Source organism: Lepus europaeus, chromosome 12 (assembly GCF_033115175.1).
Source record: "Lepus europaeus isolate LE1 chromosome 12, mLepTim1.pri, whole genome shotgun sequence".
In the NCBI taxonomy this organism is placed as follows: domain Eukaryota; kingdom Metazoa; phylum Chordata; class Mammalia; order Lagomorpha; family Leporidae; genus Lepus; species Lepus europaeus.
Genome location: NC_084838.1, coordinates 55567372 through 55586230, shown reverse-complemented (window position 1 = coordinate 55586230; position 18859 = coordinate 55567372). Strand labels below are relative to the sequence as shown.

General features: G+C 38.8%; 1 protein-coding gene across 2 annotated transcripts in view; it reads right to left on the bottom strand.

Annotated features, from left to right (window-relative positions):
- Positions 1-1057: 1057 nt before the first annotated feature.
- The window catches only part of SLC24A2 (solute carrier family 24 member 2), a 257950-nt gene continuing 240148 nt past the window's right edge, over positions 1058-18859 (bottom strand). For both annotated transcript variants that reach the window (XM_062207033.1, XM_062207034.1), the window contains 3 exons: positions 11147-11236; positions 6248-6414; positions 1058-1307 (listed from right to left, as the gene is read on the bottom strand). In XM_062207033.1, coding sequence (XP_062063017.1) covers positions 1058-1307; positions 6248-6414; positions 11147-11236 — 507 coding nt within the window. The remainder of the gene's footprint in view (positions 1308-6247; positions 6415-11146; positions 11237-18859) is intronic.

Below are 18859 nucleotides of genomic sequence, written 5' to 3'. Positions count from 1 at the left end.
TCTCCTCCTTTGATGATGATGGGACATGCATTAGAACAATACAGGTTCGGTTTATATAGGCTTGCTGTTCTAGAAAAGCACTAATTTGATTTCAGTCATGTTTTCTACTTGCATGCTGGGGCAATATAAGAAAAAACAAAACAAAACCCAACTCTTGTTACCTCCCCACTCCCCTACCCCTAAGCCAATACCTGCCTATTTGGCTTTTATCTCTGTCTGTACCACGTTCCCCTGTGGGTTTCAGTTAATATACCCAGTAGGGGTGGGAAGATAGTCTTCTCTGTGTTGGAGTGTTTTGCAGGGCTCAATTCAGGGCTTCTATGGATGTTTTCCCTCAAACTCTCTTCCCTGCAAACAATTTCCCCAATTGTACATTTTATTAGTCAGGATCCCAGTAAGTCCAAGGTAGGTTGAAGGCCATAGCAATGCCACTTCTGTCTCTTGATGCCATTAGTTCACCTCTTATACTTAAGAAGTAAAGCCCAGACTGAAGGTGATGCCCCTCTTCAAATAGGTTCTATGAATATACTAGAGCTATCCCTGAAAAGATGCATTTGTACTTATATTTATATATATATAGATGATTTATATATATATAAAATTTTTCTTTCCTGTATACAGGTATGTATTAATCTATAGATATGACAGGAGAGGTATAGTACAGTAACAGGCAAGATTTGTGTGTCATGTGTGTATATTTATAATATGTATATTTTATATGTATATATATATATAAATAGCCTCTGTCCTTGTTGCATCATTAGAATGAATGTACCTCCGACCAGCGAGGAGTACCTGTCAGTGGTGAATGGAGAATAGCCCCAAATTGACAGTTGTCTTTGTCCTTTAGATGAAGTCTTATCAGTAGGCCAGGGTGGAAGTGGCCTGTGACGTAAATGGGTCCAGTGCAGATCCTTCCCTCCTCAAATCTTCCAAGGAGGGATACTTGACATCCAGGTGTGTGTGCCAACTGCCTCCTCTAAAGAGCTCAAACAGCCTAGAGCCCAGAGTGGGGAGGGGCTGTCCATGCTTTTGGTTGTAGGTATGGCTTTTCCTGCTAGATGGAGACAGGACACATAAGAATTCTGTCTTCAAGGAGGACGCTGACCACAAGGAACACAAAGTAGAGGCCAAACATGATGAAGCCCAGCACTTTGTTCATCCTCCATTTGCAGAGGGCAATGGAGAGGATGACGAAGAGAAGCATGATGAAGAGGAGGACGATGGCGCAGAAGAGGCCATTGCTGCTGACAGCTACTGGCTGAAACCTGTGAATGACGGTGTACAGGAGCCAGGGCAGTGGGAGCCTGTGAGGAAGAAAATCAGGGGCAGAGGAGAGGTGGGTTGACCAAGGGGAACACTCAGATATGTTAAAGCATACAACGTGATTTCAGCTTAAAATCTGTCCTCTGAAAAGGTGTCTTTTTAGGTTTACTGTGATTCAGGCCTGGTTGAGGAAGGAAATCACATAAAAAAGTCAGGTGAATTTTACAAACCATTATCTATTTTTGACCAAATTAGGGAGAATGGAGAGAATCTGTTCTTTGAACAACAGTAAAGACATGACTACGAGGGGTGATTTCTAAATTTTATTTGAAGTTACTTTTCATTTCCTTCCCAGTTGAGGCTAAATGTGACTATCAGCCCTATGAAAGTAAACGGAAAGGTTTGTCCAGGGTGAAGGGAGAAGAAAATAAATAGAGATGAGAGTGGAAATGAGTGTTGAAAGTGGAAAAAACATTATTTTAAATGGAGACAGATAATAGAAATGACTTAACAATCTCAAAGCCTATGAAATTAAATGATGATCATGGGGACTGTGTTACAATATAGCAGTCTGAAGTTTATTCAGGGAAAGATATTGATAGTCTTTTGACCCCAAAAATGATCTTTCTGAAGGATTTAAGGAGGACAGTATATTCGTGGTGTATGTTTTAAAAAACTTTATTGTAAATTTTTATATCTGTTTCCTCTTTTTTCACTTGATTTTTAAAATATGATAACATCTTTTGTTTCCTGTTCAGAGTGGTGATTCTGAAAGACATTGGGAAAGTGAAATTCCTACATGTGTTGAATAGGACTCTGGGAGAGAAATATGGCTGGAAACACATGGCTCAAATGGTATGGGCATCTCCCAATGTCTTGGTTTAATCTAGTTGATTCTACACATTGAGCCCAGTGATGCAGTGTTGGTTGGGGAAATACTCATTTGGCTGAGCCTTCTGCATAGCTAATGGTTAAGGGGGGTTCAGTTTTCATGTGGTCTTGGGGCCATGGAACAGGAGGTGACTTTTCATAATACAAAGTTTTCCAGAGCAAAAGCAAATAGCTTGCAGGGAAATAATGAAGGTGAGAAGACAGTGAGTTTACAAATCTGTGTCCTCTACTGGAAAGAGTCCGTGCACAGGCAGAACCTATGTATTATGAATTATGGAATTCCCAGAGCCTGCCATATGCTGGCTCCCATCAAGGTGCATGTTAGCCTAGATCAAGTTGTAGATATTTATGTGACTGATTTGTGGAGATCAGTACAGTATTTTGCCCATTGGAGTGTGGCTAGCAAGTGCTTACTTTAGTAAACATTGTTGGGACAGTGTTCCACAGGAGCAACTATGGAATAGGGTAGAGTTTCAGTTTTCATCTGGAGAAAGAGCTCTGGCATTCTAGGGTAAGCAATGAAAAGTCAAATAGGGTAGGGGAGGACTTGAGAGTGGTGATGACACAAAAATGAAAACCATTGCTACAGACTTGGCTTGGGGAACTCTTTTTCCACACTTCCCATATTTTATGAAGAAGATGACCAAAACTCATTTATTTTACTCTTATTAAGCTCATCTCTCTCTCTTTCTCTCTTTCTCTCTCGACAGGCAGAGTTAGACAGTGAGAGAGAGAGACAGAGAGAAAGGTCTTCCTTTTCTGTTGGTTCACCCCCCTAATGGCTGCTACAGTCTGCGCGCTATGCCGATCTGAAGCCAGGAGCCAGGTGCCCCCTCCTGGTCTCCCATGTGGGTGCAGGGCCCAAGCACTTGGGCCATCCTCCACTGCCTTCCAAGGCCACAGCAGAGAGCTGGACTGGAAGAGGAGCAGCCGGGACAGAATCCGGTGCCCCAACCGGGACTAGAACCCGGGGTGTGGCGCTGCAGGTGGAGGATTAGCCAAGTGAGCCGCAGCGCCGGCCTCACTCTCTCTCACACCCACCCATCCACAATTATTGTGCAGTTGAGGTTGATAGCACTTCAAACAATTTAAAAAACCTTTTGTGGAGGAATAATATTTTCATACCTTATGATCTATCACTTCTATTGTCAGTGATCAAGCATAAGTAATAATTTAAAACACAGATGAAACTTTACTCACAACATAGTTTTGTGTCCTTTTGGGTGGTAAAATATTAGAAATCTCTTATAGTCTCTAGTAGAGAACTAGTTAAATAGTGAGCAAGTCAATGTAATGTTATAGAGGTGCTTAACATCACATGCTTATAATAATACAGGAAAATACTCATAATTTTAAATTTTAAAATAAAGGTTACATATAAAATAGCAATATAATTTAAATCATGGAAAATATATATGAACTAAAAAGGGGTGGTGATTATTATTGATCTCTATTCCTTGTATGAATATTCTAAGTCCTTTACTGTGACTATATACTAATCTTATGAGCAAAAAGAAAATGCTAGCAAAATTATAGAGAAACTTATACACTCATGTTACTAAAGACATCATTCTATACATTGTCAATGACATTGTAAATTGGTATAAACCCTTGGGAAAGAAGCTTTTGGGGAAGAAATATACAAAATATGTTAATAGCCATTAAAATGCTTAAAATATTGTATCTATTAATACTGCTTGAAGTAATTTATTTTAATAAAATAATTAAAAGTTTTTTCTGCATAAAGGTGATTATCAAAACTCACAATAGCAGAAACTTGAAAAAATAAGAAGATTCTAGTAAAGGATAATAGTTAAGCTGAAAAGCAATAGGATGGAATACAAAAGCCCTATAATGTTAGTTATGAGAACTATAAAAGTACTTAGAAGAATGGTTGATATGATTTACTAATAATTTATCAACAGATGCCTCTTTGTGCCAGACATATATGGCTTTAGAATGGAAAAAATGAAAGCACTCCAAGAGGACAGAACTGGACTAAGATAGTTTTGTGAAATAGTTGGAAGAAAACATACAAAAATGAAATGTTTTTGAGTAGTACTGTTGGGGAAGATTTTTTCTTTAAACCTGAATTTGTTGTTAATAATAAACACATACAACTTAAGAACAATGCACAAAATTCTTACAATTCTCTAGAGTACTTTTTTAAAAAACTGATAAATATGTCTAAACACTTTTTTTTTCTTAGCCTGAAGGATTTTGTTTTTTCATACTATAAACATTACCACCTGCCTTTTTATAAGAGATTAATCAAGAAAACTATTCCATAGGTATAATCAGGAGAAGTAAGAAATACTGTTTATACTAGGACAACTTTCTTTAAAATATATACCTTTTAACACATTCATTCATCTCCATCCATTAATTCTACAAGTATCTGTCAAGACACTACTATGCCTGAGGCAGTGTGCTGGCTTTGGTGAGTTTTTGCTTTTGAAGAGTTTGCAGTCTAGTGGGTAAACATAATAGAGTATGATGTACAGAGAGAGGCTGCAAGAACACGAGCTCCCAAGTCAGGTCCAGCAGAATCAGGGAAGTCAGGATTTGAGGTGAGATTGGAAAGATAAGGGAGAGCTTTCCAGGCAGAGAAGCAGGGAAGACTCTTCAGGGAGAGGGGCCCGCAAAGGAAGGGTGTCCAGTGGGTGAGGACACCTCTGGGACTCGCAGGAGGTTGGATAGTGGAAGCTCAGCATCAGGTGTTAAGCACCTATGGTGCGGTTGCCAGTACGGGTTCTTTGCAGGACTCTCTGCTATCTCATTAGCTAGTTGTGTGAATTCTGTGCCCTTAAATTTCCTTATTTGAAAAATGGGAATAAAAGGATTGCTGTGTGGCTTACGTGGATAAAAATGTATGTACAATGAACATGGTAGACATTGTAAGAAAACAAATAAATAGATTTTTGTCAGAAGTATAAGAGAGAACAATATTGGAATACGAGAAAGTGGATTTATTGTACTGAATTTTCAAATTCCAGTGCCAAAGGCCTTTTTCAAGAGTTTTACACATTCATTACTTTCATAAGGTTTCTCTCCCATATGACTCATTGTAAAAGCTATACCAACATATATTGGAGGATTCACACAAAGAAAAAACCCTACCAATATAATGAATGTGAAAAATCCTTTTGGCAGAAGTCAGTCTTCAGTACAAATGAAAGGGCTCACAGGTGAGGAAGCATGTGTATTTAGGCAATTTTTTCACCATAAGTTACCTCCCACTAAGAACTCACACAGAAAAAAACTTATGAATAAAATGGAAATTGAGAAACTTTTTACTATAAAGGCAAACATAAACAAACATCAGCAATACACATAAAGAAATTACTGTTAAAGTGTTGTGTATGTGGAAAACCCTTTGCGAAGATCCTTTCTTGTGGGAACATAAGGGTTACTTCTTCTGTTTTATATTCTTAGGGGACTTCTATGTGGAGCCATTTGACAAGTTAGATGAAAAGGTAGAAATGAATGTGCCCCACCCTCATCTGACTTACTTGAGAGATTTTTCCTATTGAGATCTCCAGTTTATTTAACTATAAGAACAAATCTTCTCTTCTGACTTTCAGAAAACCAAGACTATTTTCACTAGCACAGATAAACAAATGATAATGCCAAGACAGCTGGCATTTTCCAAGGAAGGAGACAGCAGGATATTTGTGCTGGGCCTATCTTTGTCCCAATTTGCCTTAAAATCCAAATCTCACCTGGGGAGTTCAAGATATTAATTATATTTAGAATATGGACAAAAAATTGTGAAACTACCAGAGTATTTCAATCCTGCCTGAATATTGAATATTCATAATAGGTAGTAAATACTGCTATATAAATTAAATTCTCCTAGAATATTTCCTGAAACTTTCATTCTGTGTGTGCTTATATTTCCGCCTATCTAGGGATGATTTTTTTCATCAAGTTCTCGAAAATGAAAAATAGAGCTGATCAGACTGAATGGTAACCCAGTCTTGACTTTTCCATTGGTATTGGTTAATTTTGGGCTCGGAGATCCTTATTGCTTCTACTAAGAAGATAGAGATGGAGGTTGTGTGCACCTTTGCAAACAATCTCTACTCACCCTACAGTGATGTCAAAAATGTTGCTTCCAACAGAACTGGACACGGCCATGTCCCCTAGCCCCTTCCGGGCCACAATGACACTGGTGATAAGATCAGGGATGGAGGTCCCAGCAGCCAAGATGGTCAAACCCATAATCTCTTCACTAATGCCGATTGTCTCACCAACCTAAATGTTGTTACAGGGACAAGCATGAGTGTTCAAAGTGCAAAACCATGAAAACCACAAACATTTTAATGTGACTTTCTTTGAGAGCTCATTTGTGCTATGATGAGTGCTGACAGCATGAAAATGAATAAATCACAGTCATTGCCATAAGAGAGTTTATACTTTTATGATACCCAGATCCAGGAGATCAGAAATGTTCACATGAGGATTAAACAGATAATCTCAAATACAAAAGAGCTAAGGAGGGCTAGAGTGCAGCCTCTATATGATTTTTTTTTTCTATGACTGAGCCAGGGAAGCTGCAGAGTATAGTTATTGAACCTGGGGACTAGCACCTGATAGTGGCATTAAGTCCTATGACAGATTCATTTTTCAACTTGTTTGTCTTTTTGGGATTTTTAAAATCTTTACATATATTTTCAACAGAGGAGATGTAGAACTGAAGTTGTGAAAAGTTTTAAGATAATGCTTCCCATTTGGTTTCCAACAGCCTACCTGAATATGTTCAATATTTTCTGAAAAAAATCTGAAGGTCCAAAACAGCATAGAAGGATAAAGGTTTTAAGGAAATAGAATATATTTATTTAAAACAAGTTTTTAATTTATTTTAAAAGGAGGTAGAGAGACAGGGTGACACACACACACACACACAGAGAGAGAGAGAGAGAGAGAGAGAGAGGGAGGGAGGGAGGGAGGTAGGGAGACAGGGAGACAGAGAGAATTGATTGATTGATTTTTCGTTTGTTGCTTCACTCCCCAAATGCCTGCAACAGCCAAGGATGGGCCTGGCTGAGTCCAGGAGCCAGGAACTCCATCCAGGACTCCTATGTGGGTGGCAGAGTTCCAAGTACTAAAACCATTATCTGCTGTTTCCCAGTTACATTATCAGGAAGCTGGGTTGGAAGCAGAGGTGGCATTGAGTCCCATGCACTCTGATATGGGATGTGGGCACCTGAAGCAGCAGCTTAACTGGCTGCACCTCCATGGCTACCCCAATAAGTTAATTTATAAATCTTCTTTGTGATTTATTAATAATATCTTGGTAACTACTAGCTTAAAAGCATGGTTGGGGCAATTTTTATTTTTCTTTATGCCTGTTCCAGAGCCTACTGAGCTGATGAGTCATGTTTACTGTGTCTTTATGGCATGCAGATTCGCAGATTCACTGCTTCCCATTGGTAACTAAGCTTCCTACAAGAAGATCTTGCCTTGGTCACTCTGCTGCTCTTAATTTACAGAACATAGCCTAGTATACAGTGGTCCCTCAAAACCTATTTGCCAAATCAAAGTATATACTTAGGTAACTCTACCAGCATGTTTTCCTATTTTCCTAGAGAAAGGTAAATCAGAGTTTTGCCCAGGAGTACCCATTTGTTTAAAATATTCTCCTTGATGACTTATTTTTTGTTATACTTAGAGTGAAACATTGTCAAAGACTGTGCAGATGCTGCTGCTCTATATAAATTCCAATCTATTTAATACATTCTTCGTAATTTAAATTCTTGGAGTCCTAAAGCAGTGATTATTTTGAAAAACATGTATATTTGGAGTTTGAATGACAGTATAGACAGAGAAATGCAGAAGTTGAGGACAATGATAGTGTGGTTAAGAGCACTGACTTGGGACTCAGGCATTCCAGGGTGCAAATCCCAGTCTGCCACTCTAAGTGCAAGGTGGCCTTCTTCCCAGAGTATTAAGTTTTCCTGTCTGTAGAAGTACGATAATGATACCCATTCTGGAGTTGTTTTGATGCTTATATGTGATCATTCATATAAAGTAAACATTACTGGATCAAGAATGAAGTTCAATAAATAGACGGTATAACTCAGATTATCATTCCCTTCCCTTTTCAATTTATAATGCTGTAGCAGTCAGAGATAGAAGCTGGCTTTCTGGGGATAATTCACAATGTGGGAAACAAAGTAATAGCGAAGAATTTTCATTGTTAGTCAAATCTCTGGTGAATCTGTGTGACTCTAGAAATACTTTCACTGAAGGAGAAAGCAGACTTCATCTGCTCATTTTGAGTACTGCTATTGTGTGATTGTGTCCTGCAAAAGTTCATGTTGAAAACTTAATCTCCCAATTCATACATTCCTAGTATTTGAAAATGGGGCATTGGAAGGTAGTTAGTAGTAGTAGGGCTCCAGGATGGCATTTGTCACTTTGTAGCATGCTTGCTCTGTCGTTGTATGATGCCTTCTGTCATGTTACAAGGCAGCAAGAAGGTGGTCCTCACTGGATACCAAGCAAGTGCTGGTGCCAAGCTATTAGACTTTTCAACTTCCGGAATCATGAGTCAAAGAAACTTCTATTCTTTATAAATTACCTACTCTGAAGTGATAACAATGGCAAATGGACTAAGACAAATATATTTCACTGAAATTGACGTTTGGTGAATCAGAGGAAAGATAATGGGCACGTCTCTGATCAGACTGGGGGAGCATCTAGAGAAGTGCTAGAAGAAGACATCACTGGTCTCCCGCGAAGAATTCCCTTCTTTCTCATGAGAGTGAATGATGAGGCCACTCAGAGTCCAAATCCAGGGCTACTGCTCATTACCCATGATGTAATTCCTTGCCTTGGCTTAAGGAGGATCTCCAAAAATGTCATTTTGGCTAGCTGAGTCACAGGGTTTTGACTCTTAGAATGAACTTCTCATATTAGATGCAGGATAGATTTTAACCACAGGCTTTCTTCATCCATAAAATTTTCTAAGATAATGATTCATGATGCAGGGGCCAGCGCTGTGGCATAGCGGATAAAGCTGCTGCCTGCAGTGCCGGTATCCCATATGGGCTCTGGTTTGAAACCCGGCTGCTCCACTTCCAATCCAGCTCTCTGCTATGGCCTGGGAAAGCAGTGGAAGATGGCCCAAGTCCTTGGGCCCCTGCACCTACGTGGGAGACCCAGAAGAAACACCTGGCTCCTGGGTTTCAGATTGGCACAGCTCCTGCCATTGTGGCCAATTGAGGAGTGAACCAGCGGATGGAAGATCTCTCTCTCTCTGCCTCTCCTTCTCGCTCTGTGTAACTCTAACTTTCAAATAAATAAATAAATCTTTAAAAAAAGGTTCAACAATGAAAAAGAAAAGCCAGAAACAAACAAAAGCTAAGAGTAAGCTGCATAAAGTATTTTATGTGAAGAGCATGTCTGTAGGTAAAAGGAAAAAGAAACTTATTGAAGAGTAAGGCTTCTGTTTAAGCACATTATACTTCTTGGCCTTTTAAAATTATTATCGTTGCTGGCATTAGGTTTATATTTCTTTTCTGTAAGTGGATGAAAAAGAAATAAGATAATAGAATCAAGATAAGGAAAAATATAGGAATTTGGCCTATTTATTGCTTGGAACACCTGCATGCCATGTTGGAATGCATGGGTTCAGGTCCCAGCTCCACTCCTGATTGCAGCTTTCTGCTAATGTGCACCCTGGGCAGCAGAGGGTGATAGCTTAGGTAGTTGGATCTCTGTCACTCAAGTGGGAAACCCAGGTTGAGTTGTAGGCTCCTGGCGTATAGTTTTGGCCTGGCCCAGCCCTGGTTGTTGCTGTTGTAAGCATTTGAGGAAGGAATCAGTGAATGGGAGGTCTTTGTGTTTGTGCCTTTAAAATAAATCAGATAAGATAATAAAAAGAAAAAGAGAAAAAAAAATGAAATCCTATAGCATGATATTTTATAGGATTGTTAAAGAGAACATCTAGAAAATACATTGTAGCAAGTGAAAAAATTACTTTTTTTCTTCACCAGTACATGAATAATAAAAAGTGATTATTAGAAAAGCCATTATATGTTATAAAAAATCCTTTCAGGCTGGGGATCTGGAGGCTCAGAAGCAGCCTACTTCCTGCTGCAATTTCTGCCAGGTGTTGCAGCAAAAGTCTCTGTAGAAAATAATGACCCCTGGGCAAAGAGAACTTCCTCAGGGAGCCAACAATTTTTGGAAATATCCAGGAAGAGTTATCTGGAGTCCAATGTCAGTAAAATAAATCCAACAGGCAGAATATGAAGTATCTTGTAGGAAGAATGCTGAATATGTCAGTCAACATTTCCAGTGGAGTTTGCTAGCGCCATATATAAGTTAATTTTACATACAGAAAAATTCACCCACACTTTAAAAATGGGTACAGTTCTGCAATTTTTCATCACTGTATACAGTTGTGCTTCTCCCTGTTCTCATCAACACATGGTATTGTCATTTTTTAGCTAACCTTGTGGTTGTGAAGTGGTATCATGGTTATTTTTAAATGAGTTCACTGCATTACAATTCATACATCATGAAATTCACATATCATGAAATTCAATTATGCAAAGTATATTTATACAATTCAGTGATATCTTAAAAATATTTATTTATTTGAAAGGCAGAGTGACAGAGAGAGAGAGACGGAGATCTTCCATCTACTGGTTCATTGCCCAAATTGCCACAATTGGCTGGGGCTGTTATAGACTGAAGCTCAGATCCCAGAACTCCATCCTGGGCTCCCAGTGGGTGACAGGGGCCCAAGCAGCTTCCTCTATATGGCTGTCCAAGTGCTATGCTGAGTTGACTCCATGTCATAGGGAAAGGCTGGAGACCAGAGAAGGTTAAGTGGAGTAAGTTCCTTTAATCTCGCAATGTGTAACTTGTTTGCATCACTCCTAATATCGTGAAAGTTTCAGAAAGGGAACACATTGATTAACCACCTGACAAATAAGACCAGATAAAAACCTGGCAGTCACTATGAAAGTCTTACCTGGTGTGCCCACCAGACCATCAAGTAAGAAAATACTGCAATCCAGGTGATGGAGCCAAAAAAAGTGATTGGAAAGAACTTCCTTGATGACTGAAAAACAACCAGGAAGAGGCAAGTGTCAATGTCATTAATTGAAGTGGATTTGACAGTTCAAAACCATCACCACCAATGCAGTCCTTTCTCCCTGTTTCTTGCATCTTCATAGGATTAAAAACCGAAAGATCACACCTATCCTTGATCAAACTAGGATAATAAAGTTCTCTTTTGGAAACGTGAACTTGGTTGGAGCTGAATGATCACAATGCTGGTTTCTGGGATTGAAATATCTTTAAAGAGAATATCTGTTAGTTCCTGCTGTTGGATGTTCAGATTCCCATTTTCTGCCTATTTTATCTAAAGCAGGATTTCTGTCTTCCCTATGCTCTATTAACTACTCCATATTGTCTGTTCATCCCTTCCTCCCTCCCTCCCTTCCCTCTTTCTCCTTCTGTCTTTTTCTTTCTCTCTCTCCTCTCCCTACCCTCCCCTCCTCCTCCTCTTCTTCTTGTTCTTGTTCTTCTCCTTCCCCTCTCTCTCTCCCCCCCACCTCACTTTCAAGTTCATGAGAATCAGTTTCTACTGCTTTCAAACCATGTATTCCCATAATCACATGCCAGAAAACCTATGGAAGTAATTACATTGAACAGAAATGGGAAGGATTAGGTTTTACAAGACTGGCTCATCTTACAGTTCCATGAATTATCAGGAAAGCCATCATGGCAGTTTCTAGAGATTCCTGAAGATGGACCATCTCCAGAACATTTGAACCATACATACTAACTGGAGTCAACAGAAACAGAGATACCTGATTTTGCTGTTTGCCACTAGGAGGGCAGGCCATACACTGTTCTTGGTAATGTTTTTTTCTCCTGTTCTCCCCCCTCAAGCTATATTATGTCAGTGTTCTTCTAAGCACTGGACTTTGTACAATCTCAGGCTTATAATGTGAGTACTTTGTTTCCTGGGAACATCAGTCAAAAATCAGACACTCTAAATGCAATGTTTCTTATCTGACCCAACTGCAGGGAACTCTAGGCTTGCACTGAGTGGTGTTCTGATGATGTCCTATGTGGAAAACTTGGAGTCCTTTAAAACATGCTCAGACAGCAGAATACTAGCAGAGAGCCTCTCACCTGTAATTGCCAGACACTTTTTATTTCAAAAACTTTCCACATTGAGAAACATTCCTACTTTTTGCTTTGATAATGCCATCCAATTTTGTCTGGAGAAATGAATCCTAGAGTTGACTTCGATGGAAGCAATCTCTATTGTCTGAAAGGCTGACCTTGGGCAGTCATGTAGAACACTTTGTGCAGTGGCTTTTGAAGGCTTTATTTAAAGGAAAAGATGAGGTTGGTCACAGTAATATTTTGAATACCTATTGTATAATGATGAACATAGTCTCTGTTGTTCTGAACTAGCCTATTTTCCCCTTTGCTGTTTTCCATAAATATTTTTTATCATAATTCACGTGATTCTTAAACTTCATAAGAACTTAATCATTTCTCTCTTTAAATGACTGCTGCTTTTTTAGGGCTATTCATTAGTTGGAATGTATGGAAATAAAAGCAGGCTTGATTAAGTTGGAAGAGGGTATTAGGCCACAGTTAGTAGCCAAACCCTTACTCTCCAATGTTTTCATACTCTTTTTCCTTTTTTTAACAAGGAAAATATTTTGGACAAGGACTCAGACTCCTCCTAGGGATCTGAGCATTTTAATATGTGATGGGGAAAAAAGGCAGTTAGTTTTTCAAAGTGGAGATTGAGACTTTCACTTCTGAAAGCAACTTTTTTTGAAGCTGGGAGTTCAGCTGAATTCTGGAGGCCAGATATCCTGAGCCAGTACTAGCAGATCAAGTTTTTCTAGGCAAGACATTTGGCTGATTGGAGTTCCTATTCTTTTCTGCTGGTCATTAGTCACTGTTTCAGGATCCCAAGTAGGAAAATGGTTTCATATCTCATGGACATGATCTGGTACAGGGAAGAGAAGAGCTTCTCTTGCCATGGGGGCCACATGTTATATGAACAGCAGCCAATACTTGACTTTGAGTTTCGAATGAGAGGAATGGGGAGTTTTCTCCACATTTTGTTGTGTGGTGTGTGTGCTGGATGTCCTAGGAGAGTCCTCATTTCATATACTGCTAGGTCATTCACTAAATGTGTAATAATTATTTTGCTTTTGTACCTTTGCATGTCTATTTTTTGAAATGAGTTCACAAGTCAGAATCAGATAACTTTAATATATTCATCACCTGAAAAATATCATCATTGAGCTATGGAATGTTCCTAGTCAAAAGATAGGAAGAGAATATCAGATGAAGGATTGAAAGGAACTGAACTGAATTCAGCATATTAGTGAAAACCTCTGTAATTCAATATTTGAGGCTCATGATTCTTAATCAAGAAGCCAATTACCAATAAGGATATCAATATGTTCCTAATATTATATTAGAGGCTCAATGAAAAATGTTAAAAATAATTTTTCTTTGTGAACATTCAGTTTTAATCATAAACTGTGGACAAGTAAAGCCTGGTCACCAACTCTGTACCCAGATCTTAAACTAGAGATGAAATTCAAACTTGGGTCTTCTGGACTGTATGTATGTGATCCTAACATCCAGGTTACATTTCTTTCCTAGATAGAAATGGTGTCAATAATGCTCAAAATATACCTAGCCACAGACATAATGATCATCATGATCACAATACTAGGCTGTGCTCTGAATGTCAGAAAATAAAAAAGCATCAGGGAAGTAGAGACTAGGATTCCAGCTGTATCTCCATCTGTCTCACCCGGTCTCCCATATTGTTCCTGCTTTGGAAGTATCATCCATTCATTTATCAGCCATTTGGTTAAGTGTTTCCTTGTCAGAATACTTTGCCATTCCCAATCTCACAACCTGGGTAACTCCTTATTTTATTTTATTTTCTAGGCTATTCACCTTATTTGGATTCCATAGATTCATTCCAAATACTATTGCCCCATTGCTCCTGTACAGTTATTTAGTTAGCATTCTCATTGGAGGGAAGAAAATAGCACTGAAGCCAAGGTCTGATATGTCAATTTATGGTTAGTAATGGTGGCTGATCCTGACATCCATGGGGATAGGAGTCATACCAATAAGCATATATGTGTCCATGTGCTGTCCATTTTGTTCCCAATGAAATGGATTACTTATATAGCTGACAGCTAATATTTTCATTAGAAATTTTTAGTTTATAAGAATGATGTTGGTTTGGTTTGAGAAAAGTTAGTAGGTATTAGCTGGTTGTACACATTGCCATATTATTGATCCAAATTCAAAAAATAATTCACCCATCACTTATACTGTGAAAGTTTCTTGAAGTGTATGTAATTAACAAAGTTTCAAAGAACAATCATATTAAAGATAAGTGTGGTCTCTGGGTTATCATGACTGGTATTGAAGTCTCTGATTTTAAATGACCAGCAATTTTCCCCTAAACAAATTATTTCGCCTCTGATTTCCTTATCAGTAAGATGGGGAAATATCAATATATAGTTGCTCTGAGTAAAGATTTCATATATATAAAATGTCTAGGAAAGTGCCTGACACTTAGTAAATGCTCAGATGATAATCATTGATTTCTAGACACTATTATTATTTTTGAAATACTGTCTTTTGCAACAAAATGGATACAACTGGAAACCATTATGCTTAGCGAAATAAGCCAGTCTCAAAAAGGCATATCGTGTATTTTCTCTGATATGCGGCAGTTAATGTAGACAACAAAACAATGTCTAGGAATGAAATTTTCATTTGTGATATGATTGTTTTTAGCTCGTGTTTATACTCCTGTAAAACTGTGGTCTTCCTACTTTTTACTTGTTGAATATTATGGTTAGTGGTGATTTAAGTCCATGATTATCGAGGGGGTTGAAATTATGTCCTTGCAAAAATTAAAGAAAAAAAAGGAAGGAAGGAGTGGGATGGAGGGAGGGAAGAAAGTAATGTTATCATCTTAGAACTGTACCTGTGAAATACATGAAGTCTGTTCTCTTCATATTAATACAATTTATAAAAAGATAATTAGGTCATCAAGGTGGAGCCCTCATGAAAGGGTCTAATGCTTTTGTAAGGACAAATTGCAGAGTTTACCCCTATCTCTCTGCTTCCTGCTATGTAAGGACACAACAAGAAGATGGATATTGGCAAATCAGGAACAGGACCCTCATGAGACACTGGATCTGACATGTGATCTTGGACTTCCCAACTCTGAAACAGTATCATGAGAGAAGATAAATTCTGGGTTTTTATTTCATTTATTATTTTCAATTTCATCAAAAACATGTTTGTCACTAAGGTTTACATTTCAGTTCTTTACTTTTAAAGCATTATGCTATTAATTTAAGAAAGTTGTAATGTAAAGCTCATATTGCTTATATGAGCTGAAAGTATGCATGATCTAATAAACCTTGTCATATAATTCACATTTAAATGAAGTGGAAATAAAAACAAGTGAAAGTACGGCCAGTGCCGTGGCTCAATAGGCTAATCCTCCGCCTAGCGGCGCCGGCACACCAGGTTCTAGTCCCGGTCAGGGCACCGGATTCTGTCCCGGTTGCCCCTCTTCCAGGCCAGCTCTCTGCTGTGGCCAGGGAGTGCAGTGGAGGATGGCCCAAGTACTTGGGTCCTGCACCCCATGGGAGACCAGGATAAGCACCTGGCTCCTGCCATCGGATCAGCGCGGTGCTTGCCGCGGTGGCCATTGGAGGGTGAACCAACGGCAAAGGAAGACCTTTCTCTCTGTTTCTCTCTCTCACTGTCCGCTCTGCCTCTCCAAAAAAAAAAAAAACAAAAAAACAAAACAAAAAAAAAACAACAACAAAAACCAAGTGAAAGTACTATTTACTCTAAAGCTAGTAGTATACAGTAAAAACAAACAAACAAACATGTCTTACCTTTAGTTATTGTCAAGGTTTGGGCTGCTCACTTCATGAGTAAGTCAAAACCTACCAAAGAGGCCCTAAGGAGTAGCAGATATCTATTAACTTATCATTTTCTCCTCTATTCTCTTCCTGAATATTCTTTCAATAGGCTTTTGTGGAGGAATACGAGATCTATGATAGTGCTGCTAAAATGGCCATAGTACTTTACTGTTTCTCCCATCAAGAGGTGAAGTCTTGTTTCCCACTCTTTGAGTCTAATCTGGCCTTATGACTTGCTTTGACCAGTAGAATGGGACAGAAGTGACAGCATGCAAATACTTTTTTAAATGGAAAAATAGAATTAAAATATGAATTTATTTTGGTGAGAAAAATTTTGAAACCTATGCAGTTTTTTCTCAACACACATTTTATATAACTTTTAAAAATATTTAAGTTATACAAATTTCATATATTTCACATATACAGATTTAGGAACATAGTGATACTTCCATCCCTCCCACCCATACTCCAAGCCTTCTTCCTCCTCCTTCTCCCATTCCCACTCTTAATTTTTGCAAGGATCTACTTTTAGTTTACTTAATGATTGTTAAGTTAACCCTACACTAAGTAAAAGAGTTCAACAAATAGCATGAAGAAAAAACAAAAACGGTGCTTCTAAACAGAAGAGACAAGCGCTGTAATTAATCAGTGAATCACAAAATGTCCATTTCACTCCTAAACATTACATTTTAGGTGCTCTATTAGTTACCTTGGGTCAGTGAAAACATACAATATCTATCTTTTTAGGTCTGGCTTATTTCACTAATGATTTCCAGTTGCATCTATCTTGTTACAAAAGACAGGTTTTCATTTTTGTTTTTTACAGCTGAGGAGTACTCCACAGTGTATATATACCATATTTTCTTTATCCAATCTTCAGTTGATGGACATCTGGGTTGATTCCATAGCTTAGCTATTGTGAATTGAACTGCAATGAACTTGGCTAACTCTTTCATATGCTGATTACTTTTTGTTTGGGTAAATTCCCAGGAGTGAGATGGCTGGATCATATGGAAGATCTATATTCAGATTTCTGAGGTATTTCCATACTGTTTTCCATAGTGGCTTTGTCACTTTACATTCCCACCAACAGTGAATTAGGGTACCTTTTTGTTGTCTGTTGATTTCTGTATGAGAACCATTCTGACTGGAGTGAGGTGAAACCTCATTGTGGTTTTTACATGCATTTCTCTGATGGCTAGTGACTCTGAGCATTTTTCAAGTGTCTGTTGGCCATTTGAATTTCCTCTCTTGAAAAATGCAGGTTCAAGTCCTTTGTGCATTTCTTAACTGGATTGTTTGTTTTGTTGTTGTAGAATTTCTTGAGCTGCTTATAGATTCCGGATATTAACCCTTTTTCAGTTGCATAGTTTGCAAATATTTTCTCCCAGTCTATTGGTTACCTCTTCACTTTGCTGAGTGTTTTTTTCATACTGCAGAAGCTTCTCAGCTTGATGTAATCCCACTTGATGATTTTGGTTTTGATTGCCTGTACTTCTGGGATCTTTTCCAAGAAGTTTTTGCCTATTCCATGTATTCCACGATTTCCCTAATGTTCTCTAATAATTTGATGGTATCGGGTCATAGGTTTAGGTCTTTGGTCTATTTTGAGTGGATTTGTGTGTGAGGTATAAGGTTGGGGTTTAATTTCATACTTCTGCCTGCAGAGATCTACTTTTCCCAGCACAGTTTGTTGAAGAGTCTGTCCTTGCTCCAGGAATTGATTTTATCTCCTTTGTCAATAGTTGATTGTAAATGTGTGGAAGACTTATGGAGTTTTTATTCTGTTTCATTGGTCTACACATCTGTTTTTGTGCCAATATGAGACTGTTTTGATGATAACTGCCCTGTGGTATGTCTTGAAATCTGGTATTGTGATGCCCCCAGCTTTGTTTTTATTGTGTAAGATTGTGTTAGCTATTTGGGGTCTATTGTGTTTCCATATGAATTTTAAAAAAATATTTATTTATTTATTTGAAAATCAGAGATAGGAGAGAGAGAGAGAGAGAGAAAGAAAGAGAGAAAGAGAGATGTCTTCCATCTGCTGGTTTATTCCCCAGATGGCCTCAACAGCCAGAGATGTGCTGATCTGAAGCCAGAAGTCAGGAGCTTCTTCCAGGTCTCCTATGTGGGTGCAGCGGCCCAAGCAATTGAGCAATCTTTTACTGCTTTCCCAAGCCATAGTAGAGAGCTGGATTGGAAGTGGAACAGCTGGGACTTGAACTGGTGCCCCATATGAGATGCCGGCATTGCAGGCAGTGGCTTTACCCACTTTGCCACATGCTGGTCCCTCCATATGAATTTTAGCATAATTTTTTTTCTAGATTCAAGAAGAATGTCATTAGTATTTTGATTGGGATTACATTGAATCTTTTTTTTTATTTTTTATTTTATTTTATTATTTTTTTTTTGACAGGCAGAGTGGATAGTGAGAGAGAGACAGAGAGAAAGGTCTTACTTTTTGCCGTTGGTTCACCCTCCAATGGCTGCTGCGGCTGGCGCATCGTGCTGATCTGAAGCCAGGAGCCAGGCGCTTCTCCCGGTCTTCCATGCGGGTGCAGGGCCCAAGGACTTGGGCCATCCTCCACTGCCTTCCCGGGCCATAGCAGAGTGCTGGCCTGGAAGAGGGGCAACCAGGATAGAATCCGGCGCCCCAACCGGGACTAGAACCTGGTGTGCCGGTGCCGCAAGGTGGAGGATTAGCCTGTTAAGTCACGGCGCTGGCA